The 9,323-nt window shown below is 34.6% G+C and overlaps 2 protein-coding genes across 4 annotated transcripts; one reads left to right on the top strand and one right to left on the bottom strand.

Annotated features, from left to right (window-relative positions):
- Nucleotides 1-877: 877 nt before the first annotated feature.
- LOC104085466 (uncharacterized) lies at nt 878-5,069 on the bottom strand. The gene is made up of 4 exons (XM_009589505.4): nt 4,659-5,069; nt 3,340-4,165; nt 2,533-2,970; nt 878-1,244 (listed from the first exon to the last, which is right to left on the bottom strand). The coding sequence occupies exons 2-4, from the start codon at nt 4,142-4,144 to the stop codon at nt 1,060-1,062; spliced, it is 1,428 nt and encodes a 475-aa protein (XP_009587800.1). The 5' UTR covers nt 4,145-4,165; nt 4,659-5,069; the 3' UTR covers nt 878-1,059.
- An 805-nt stretch (nt 5,070-5,874) lies between these two features.
- Nucleotides 5,875-9,022, top strand: LOC104085465 (zinc finger BED domain-containing protein RICESLEEPER 1-like). 3 transcript variants are annotated; one of them, XR_011413450.1, is made up of 4 exons: nt 5,875-5,973; nt 6,265-6,346; nt 8,609-8,660; nt 8,755-9,022. XR_011413450.1 is itself a non-coding variant. In XM_070193043.1 (2 exons), the coding sequence occupies exon 2, from the start codon at nt 7,547-7,549 to the stop codon at nt 8,240-8,242; it is 696 nt and encodes a 231-aa protein (XP_070049144.1). In that variant the 5' UTR covers nt 5,875-5,973; nt 6,265-7,546; the 3' UTR covers nt 8,243-8,585. The 3 variants fall into 3 exon arrangements, 1 of the variants encoding a protein (XP_070049144.1); XR_011413449.1 differs by having other exon boundaries at nt 8,609-8,671; XM_070193043.1 differs by lacking the exons at nt 8,609-8,660; nt 8,755-9,022 and having other exon boundaries at nt 6,265-8,585.
- The last annotated feature ends 301 nt before the right edge of the window (nt 9,023-9,323 follow it).

The raw sequence follows: 9,323 nt of genomic DNA, 5'->3' as shown, positions 1-9,323 counted from the left end.
GTGGTCACTTCTTGATAACATGATTATTTTTTCGATATATAGCAACTTCCGTTAGCTGTGGGACCAAAACAGTCATCGACTCAAATATGAGAGGGATAGTTTAGATTACATGCATAGAAGGTCAACGGATAGTTCAGTAACTACAACAACAACATACCAGTAAAATATCATTAGTGGGGTCTGGAAAGGATAAAATGTACACAGACCTTACCCCTACCCGGAAGGATAGTTCAGTAACTGTTTTGATTAAAAACTCTTGTTAGTTCTGGGAAAACCCATTAGATTCTGACACAGAATTCACCCAAAACATTGCACAAATCTTTCGTCCAACCATCAAACACCAAAAATGTTAAGCCATACCAAAAAGAGCTCTAAGGATATTTTGTCGGTTATTTCTTGTTTTCTAGTTCCATTCAATCCGACGTGAAGCTCAAGTTCTTTTATAATTACTTATTAACAGGAAAGTATCTTCTATGGGACATTTATTAGTTTTCCTCAAAGGGTCATTTAGAGGATCACCATACAACATATGATCTCGAACTCCGAGGAAGTGTTCATTGTGGTAGTGACATACCTTCGCCCTTCCTTTAACTGGCATCAACGCAGCAAGTCCAGTGGTATCAGCTGTTGCTACTCTTAGCAAAACAAAATAATAGTACTCAATTGATTTCTAATGAATGCAAACTGAAAAGCACTACCGTGCAGGTTTAGCGAACGAATGTTAACTTTTCCGTCAGCTGAAGAAATCTAATCAAGAGTCTGTAGGCAAGCCGCGTCTAAGGGGCAATAGCTCCTCCAAGCCTGCAAAGTTCACAAAGAAAACGTTCCCTCCAACACCAAGAACTGAAAAGTTATATGAACCATTTCACAGTCGTGCTAACAAACCCAGAGCAAATGCTTTATTTATTTTCAAGGAACTGTACATGTGCAATAGTAGAAATATGCTTTATGTATCAAAAAGGAAAAGAATATATGAGATATTCACAAGACAGTAAGATTGATCTCCTGATTCCTTATTTCCCTGTATAATAAGCACACCTTAACCAATTCATTGAGAACTCATAGTTCTGATGTGGAGTCACCCTCAAGACTATGAGACTGATTTGAAGAAGATGATGCTCTTTCAGCAGAAAAGTAAGACCAGGTTAAGACAGCAGAGCCTAGTGTAATTGTTGCAGCAATCGACCCCCATATCCATTTCTTCTGCTTTCTCTTCCTTATTTGCCTAAGACGCCGCGCTGTCTCTACACGGTCCAACAGAAACAGAGAAACTGTCATTCTCCCAAATCAAAAGAATCTGCTGGTTGATATCTTTCCAACCAATAATAAAGCACAAAAAAATAAAAAGGTCACTTGTACACAAAATTAACCCTGATGAAGCGCAGGTACCAAGACTACATAATCAGAGCAGCAGCCTGAGCAGTTGTCACTCGGGAAACATAACTAAATCTGTAAGGCCTTGGATGGACGCACTCAGGACGGAGCTTCAGTATTACGTACGGGTTCGGATAAACCGAGTAGCTTTTGCTTAGATCATGTATTTGTATTAGGAAATTCATTAAATATGTAAAACTATTTAATTGTGAACCCATTAAGTGTAACTAATGAGCTCTGGGTTCGGTAGCAAGTTTAGAACTTCAAATCCTGGATCCGCCTCTCAAATCAGAACTAATCTACTCCTGATGTAAGTCGAATGTTAGCAAGGAAGTCACTAACCTCAATATTGGTCTTTCATAAACTTCTGCAAATCGGATGACATATGTGCATACAATCTAATTTGATAGATAATAAGCAGTCAATAGGCCTTGCATCTTAGTATTTTTCTCTCTTGGTTCAGAAATAATTGTCCTACTTTGACTATCACGATAATAGATATGAGAACTAAAATCAAGTCTATATTTAATGTTTGCTGAAGGAATGTGTATTGGCCATATGCCATGTTATTCTTCTAAGAAAAGAATACAGGAAAAAACTGCATTTATTTGTGTAAAAGTGCACAATGAAGTTTGGGTGTAAAATAACCGACAGCCCAAGACATTATTCTGGATGCACTACAGACAAAACATAAGCTTTTGGCATGGAACAGTGGCGAAGACATTTGCAGTTCATAGGAAACCACTAAATTACTATGTTTATTTTGGGCCCTGTCTTGTTTCTCGGTTTCAATGCTGACAGGTGAATTTGCAAATTGAACAGAGTATCTTGTCTATATAATAGAAGATGCCAACATAACTTCTAATTCTTGCACAAATCTCAAATAAGAGGCAGTTGCCATTGGCTCTAACCAATATCCCTATAAAACTATAGTTAGACTAAGTAAGAAAGGCTGAGAACCTAGTTGTTACCTATCAGCATACCTATCTAGTGGAAGCAACAAGCAAAGATGGATAGAAACAGAAGTATAAACAATAAATGAAAGTTCTCATTAAGCATTTGTCTAAACAATGCTGAAAGAACATGCATACACCTATATTGAATGTGCAACATAACATGGGCTCAAATTATAAGTAGTAACATGGAACATAAACTCACCTATAGCTTCCTGATTCCTATGTGACATCTCTCGATTTACAGCTTCGTAATAATTCAACCTGTCCCATAGTCGAGCCATCTCAATGTTCTTCGACTCAATTTGAGCCTCCATTTCTGTCTCCACCTCAGCCTTTGCTATTCCCCTTCCAATAGAATCTGATACAAACCGAACGATGTGGACTTGTTGAAACAAATCTTCCACCTGATCATCTAGCTGTTCATTGTCCATTCCCTCTACAGCAACAGGACATGGAGGAAAGTTCAACCCCACAAGGGATAACTGTTCACGAATCCTTTGCCACTGGGTTTGCATATTACTTAGAGCTTCTTCTACATGTTTTCGCTTTTCAATTTCCATTAATAAGCTCAATCTTATTTCTCGCAGCTCATTTTCAAAATCATGTGTAGGTATCTGTGGCCCATTCTCTGAAGATAGTTCTGAGGACGCGAATAAGGAAACCAAAAATTGTGTCATAATCGAATTACATTAAGTCGTGGTGATAACATTCAATAGTCCATTACTTATTAAAAGGAAAAGGAAAAGGCACTCAATCGTCAAGGTATTTACATAGAATACAAAAACTTGCATAGTTGACTGAAAAATGTAAATCCTACAACTATACATAAGGGAAAAGACATGAAAACCAAGTTGACAGCTAGGAAAAAGAAAAGGAAGAAAAGGCAGGTAACAAAGAAAACAATCAAACCATTAGTGGAATAGGAACAAATAAACACCTCAGTTCAATAGAAATATAAGCATAGAAAGACATAACCATGAAAATTATCAGAATATGAAAAGGTGACTACCTTCCCACGCATCATAAAATTCTCCCAACGGAGTCATGGCACTTACAGAGCGCTGCAATCCACCGTTATTCTCACTCTCACCATTACTCTTGACACTCAGAGATTCCTGGGGGTCAAAGAAATCATCAGCTTCACCACCTCTCTGCAAATTGAATGCAACAGACTTCAACGTACCATTTTGCCCAGCTGAACCATTAGGCAAATCTTGGTGAAGAAGATCCCCATTACAGAGGTCACTCACTTCACCACCATTAACCAGGTTATCAGTAGTGCCTAGTAAATTATCCTCTTTCGCACAATTAACTGTCTCCCTAGAAATGGAAGAATCATCAATAGATGTACCGGGGAGCTCCTTCTCCGTGTCCGTTACATTCTCATCTATCTTCTCTCCATCTAGAGCTTGTTGTTGAGTACCGAAATCATCTTCGGCGAAACTCTTTGAAAGCCGTGGACCTCGACGCTTGTGATTGATTATGTAGGGCGATGGAGGAAATGATGAAGGAGAATCTGGAAGTGGCGTTAGCTTGGGAGTTGTGTATAGTGCAGGAGATATTTGAGTCCAGTGGTCTTTCCTATCTACTATGACAGAGGACTTACAATTTGTACCATCCAACTTTACATTAGACTCAACAGTTTTTCTTTCTAGTTTTGAAGTAGAACCGTTCTTGCTCCTATCAATACTTGAATTAGGAGTGTTGTTCCTCCTCGCAAACTTCGAGTCAGGAATGCTCTTGGAAGTTGCCATGGATTTTGAGCCCCCGGATTCGATTAATCTATCCATAGCTATTGCTGTATATGTCGGCATGGCTTACAATACCAGCAACACCTATACAAAATAACAGAAAAAACATAACACAACAAGCAATTAATTCGTTTTCCATTAAGAGTGCATAAAAGCATATATTAGCAGATAATCAGAAGATGAAAGATAAGTGATAGCATAAAAGAAAGGAAATTGAATTTGTTCCAAGCTCTGATATTAAAGACTAGGCAGAAGAAACTTCAAAGGCAAGTCGACAAAATATAGAAATACTGAGATTTCTTAATTCAATCTTCGAATTCTTATGCCACAAATCACGACGACATCTCAATTCACCTCAATTTTACTTATATGAATAAAATCAATATGGCTAGCTAAACTTATAAATCTATTCATCCACACCTAGGAGAAGAAGGTTGAAGTGGTAATTACAGGCCCAAATGATCAAATTAAACGTGTCAAAGCTTCAACAAACACACATCATAACAGCAACATAAAAATTTCACAAGAAATGATCATCTCATACACCAATACACATCAAAGAGATAAAGAAAGTTACCTGAAGATGGGAAAGAAGCAGAAGAAATGAAGAAACCCTAAGGGGAGGGAAGGGGACTCAGGAGACCATTAAGGTAAGGGGAAAGAATAGAGGCGAATTCAGATTTTGAGAATCGCGAATTCGCGAATGTCAAAGGTCATGATATTTTGATAAAAAGCAGAAGGTTCAGTGTGGAACACGTTTCCATAGATGAACGCGAATTCGTCTCCTCTGGCCTTGACCCTGACCTTTCGGACAAGGCAAAGAGCCTCCCCAACCTAGAGCCAAAGTACACGGAATGCTTCTTTCTTCCTTCTTTCTCTGTGTGTTTGTTGTAGTATATTTTGGTTCGCGTGGTTTGTGTGTTTATGTTCCTAATTTCTCTAACTTTCTGGTGCTTCTCCTTTCACCACCTCGCCCCGCAGAATCAAAGGCCTAAATGCAAAGAGAACCTCCCCACTTTATTCTAAACTAAGACCCCGTTTGGACATAACAATTTTTTTCACTTTTTTTTTTTTAAGAAATCATTGTTTGACCATAAAATTTTTAATTTTGACTTAAAAATAAATTTTAAAATTTTTTGAAAATTTAAAAAACTTTAAAAAAGCTGTTTTTCAAAATTTTTACTCAGATCACCCATAAAACTTTAAAAACCATCTAAAATTATATTCATATTCAAACACAACTCTAATTTTCGAATATCATTTACACTTTTAAAAAATTCACTTTTTAAATTTTTTTTTACAATTTTTATGTCCAAACGACCACTAAGATTTTTTTATTTATTTACTCGTCGTACCATCCAGAGGCCCTCTTTTTTTAATAACACGTGTTACCAGAATTTGTATTGGTGATGCTACAATTAGATTTATGATCTCACCTGCGAGAGACTTATTATTATTAGAGTAAAATAAATTACACCTTAACCCCCACCTCGGGGTGTCAATGGTTATTTAAAAATCGAATGAACCGAATCGCACCGAATCGATTTTTAGGTTTTTTTATTAAAATCGTTGGTTTTTTTATAAATTTATAACCGTACCGAAAAATTAGGGTAGATTTTTTATTTTATTTAAAGAATCGAAAAATATCCGAACCGAACCGAATATATATATATATATATATATTTGAAAATAATAAGGAATTAAATTTTTGGTCTTGGGCCTTGGGCCTTCAGCCTTGAACCTACAAGTATTTAATATCTCAAATCCCTACTTTTAAAACCTAATTTTCCTACTAAGAGTAAAGAATCTAAGACTGCTTCTATTGAAATCAAAGTTCTGCCATCGTCCTTAACTTAGCAGTTAGCACTTAGCATCAAATCACAAAGTATAAGGTATTGATTTCTCTCCTCTCGTATGCTTACTGATTTCTATTATTCAGCTATGCATAGTATATCAAAATAAATTTTGCACAAACAACTCAAATTGTCTATATCGAATTTAAATAAGTACTTCTATTAAGTTATAGCACGCACCGTTGCTACTAGTATATGATGCTTTCATATGCTACAATCGTTGATTTGGTAGTTTTATTCTTTCTGAAATTTTATCATTTAATCATACTTTTTGGAATAATAATTCTTTCTTTTAGTTGCTAATAACTTAGTTTTGATTTATTATAACAGGTTGAATTTATGGAGCAATCTCTTCAACAGAATATCTCTGATCGTGGCAATGCAGAAAATAGTACAACAGGTTCTAAAGCAGGTAATCCTCCCCGACCACCTTAAAAGCGAAAAATGTCCAATCAAAAAGTCCCTCAAAAGAAAAATAGTGATCATGGGTCAGAAGCTTGGCATCATTTTACTAGAATTGAAGGAAGCGAACCAGTTAAGGCTACATGTAATTATTATAAAAAAGAAATTGCCGCTTCAGGGCGAAATGTCACTTCAGGCATGTGGAACCATCTGGATAGGTGTAAATTATATCCTTTTAGAAGAGAAAAAAAATCAAAAATCTATAACTGATTTTACCATCAAAGTCGAGGAAGGTGATAAAACAAAAGTTGGTAAACTAAGGCCTCTTAATATAGAGGAAATTAGAAATGCCCTTGCTGCCATGGTTATTATCGATGAATTGCCATTTAAGATTGTAGAAGGGGAGGGTTTTAAGAGATATAATAGAGTACTTGAACCAAGATTTATAATCCCTTCAAGGAATACAGTTGTAAAAGATTGTCTAGAGCTTTATATGAAAGAGAAGTCCATTTTGAAAACAATAATTAAAAATCATCGTGTGTGCCTTACCACAGATACTTGGATATCAATTCAAAACCTTAATTATATGTGTTTCACAACATATTGGATTGATGATGATTGGTTTTATCAAAAGAAAATTTTAAACTTTCAGCTTATTGAGAACCATGCGGGAAGGATTATTGCTAGTTCTATTGAGGAATGTTTAATTAATTGGGGAATTAAAAGTGTTCTTATAGTAACAGTAGATAATGCAAGTTCTAATGATACATGTCTTGATTATTTGATGAAGTGTGTTAAGTGAAAAGATTCAATTTTAGACAACAAATACATGCATGTCAGATGTGCAGCTCACATTGTTAATTTAATTGTAAAAGAAGGTTTTGCAGAACAAGATAAAGCTATTATTAGAATTCGAAATGCAATAAGGTATGTGCGATCCTCTCCTGCCAAGTATATTTGTTCAAAAAATGTGTTAAGAAAGAGAAGATTTCATGGAATCATCTTGTTTGTCTTGATGTTGATACTAGATGGAATTCCACATATAAATGTTGGAACATGTTGAGAAATTTGAGAAAACTTTTGTAAGGATGGAATTGGATGATCCAAACTATAAGAAGTACTTTGATGGAGGTTATAATGGAGCCGGAGATGAAAAAAAGAGACAAAAAATAATAAAGAAAAAAGTCAAAAAATTATTGAATTTTTCAATATGAATGATGTTAGTAATTTTTGTGAAGAATTGAGAGATGGGAGGAAGAAGTTCGTGAATAAGAAAAAAAGAGATAAGAAAATCATTGGCCCTCCTAAGCATGAAGATTTTCAAGCTGCAAGATGCTTTGCAAAGTTCTTAAAGTTATTCTATAATGTGACATTGAAGTTTTCTGGCTCATTGTACACTACTTCTAACACTTTTTTCCGTGAATTGGTTGCTGTTTATTCTGCAATTGGATCTCTTTCCCTTAATAAGGATGATGGCATGAGAAGCATGTCACTAAAAATGATGGAGAAATTCGATAAATATTGGTCTTTTAATAGTAAGATCAATTATTTGTTGTTTGTTGCTATTGTGTTGGATCCACGTTTCAAGTTAGAATATGTTGAGTTTTGCTTTGGTGAAATGTATGGTCATGATAATATCTTAATAAAATCAAGAATTGCTAGTGTAACAGAGTGTCTGGATGAGTTGTATCATGAGTATAAGAGATTGTATACATTTGAACAAGAGAAATTTGAAGATTTAACTTCTAATGAAGTTTCTCATGGCATGGATATTGATGAATGTGATAAAAGTTTGGACTTTCTTGACTCTCAATTTGCAAAGCGCATAGAATCACAAAAGAAAACAGAGAATGCATCGGAGGTAGCCAAATACTTGAATGATGAGTTGATTGATAAAAAAAATTGAATTTGATCTATTGGCTTGGTGGAAAGGAAATAAAACTAAATTTCCTGTTCTCTCAAGGTTGGCCAAGGATGTTCTAGCCATTCCAGTATCTACCGTATCGAGTGAACAAGCTTTTAGTACTAGTGGTCGTGTAATTGATTCATTTAGGAGTTCTTTAACTCCTAAAACTGTAGAAGCTCTTATATGTGCGCAAAATTGGTTGCGTTCTACTCCTATTGATTTACATGAATCGCTGGGTAATATTGAAAGTCTTGAAGAGATTGAAGAAGGTAATAAAATTTTCTTTATTAATTTTATTTTTTTCTTTATTAATGTGAAAGATTACAATATTTATTAAGTTAATTTTATTTATTTTACTTTTTGCAGATTGTTTGAATTCAGCACCAACCATTATTGCTAATGTTGATGAATAATTGAGGTTCATAACTCGTAAGAGAACCAAATTAGTTAGTTTATCACATAAGTTTTTTCTTTATAAAAAAATGACAACTTACTTTTCTCTTTCTTTACAGATAGAAGGTCAGTTGATATTCCTGATGGTATCGTTGCTGCCTCACTGCCTTGTTAAATCAATTATAGGTTTTGTTATTTTATGAGTAGTATTCTATAATTTTTTTAAAAGAAATGAATAGAAACTATAAATATTGCAGAGACAGGAATATGACTCAATTATTGTTGAAACTTATACTATCTTTAGGTGCATTTAATATGTTTCTCCTATTATGTGTTCTTGATGATCCACGTTAAAGTATGGCAGCTAGTAAAATTGGACATCGTGTACTTTATATGTTTATTGTGTTAAGTTTATTTTTCCTATAAAGGGTGTATAAGTCTCGCAGATCAATGTTGACAAAATAAAAAGGGTGGAGTAATAAACTAGGAGTCGTTGACTGTTTAATAGTACATACTTATTTAGATATTTAGGTATTGTCTTAATCTATATTTTATATGTGACTATTTAAAAATATACCAAAAATTAACCGAACCGTACCGAAACCGAAATGATTGGGATGGTTTTGAAAAGTTCAATTTTGATTACACACAATAGAATAACCGAAAAATTGGTATGGTTTATATTTTA

The sequence above is a fragment of the Nicotiana tomentosiformis genome, chromosome 2 (genome assembly GCF_000390325.3).
Source record: "Nicotiana tomentosiformis chromosome 2, ASM39032v3, whole genome shotgun sequence".
Lineage (NCBI taxonomy): Eukaryota > Viridiplantae > Streptophyta > Magnoliopsida > Solanales > Solanaceae > Nicotiana > Nicotiana tomentosiformis.
Note: the sequence above shows the minus strand (reverse complement) of the source record. Positions and strands in the feature narration are given on the sequence as shown.

Excerpts from the sequence above, each read along its gene's own strand:
- LOC104085466 (XM_009589505.4), bottom strand. The coding sequence starts at position 4,144 with ATGCCGACATATACAGCAATAGCTATGGATAGATTAATCGAATCCGGG. Across the intron at positions 2,971-3,339 it reads ATTTTATGATGCGTGGGAAG|AACTATCTTCAGAGAATGGG; the intron begins GTAGTCACCTTT and ends TCGCGTCCTCAG. Across the intron at positions 1,245-2,532 it reads TAGGAATCAGGAAGCTATAG|AGACAGCGCGGCGTCTTAGG; the intron begins GTGAGTTTATGT and ends TGGACCGTGTAG.
- LOC104085465 (XM_070193043.1), top strand. The coding sequence starts at position 7,547 with ATGAATGATGTTAGTAATTTTTGTGAAGAATTGAGAGATGGGAGGAAG.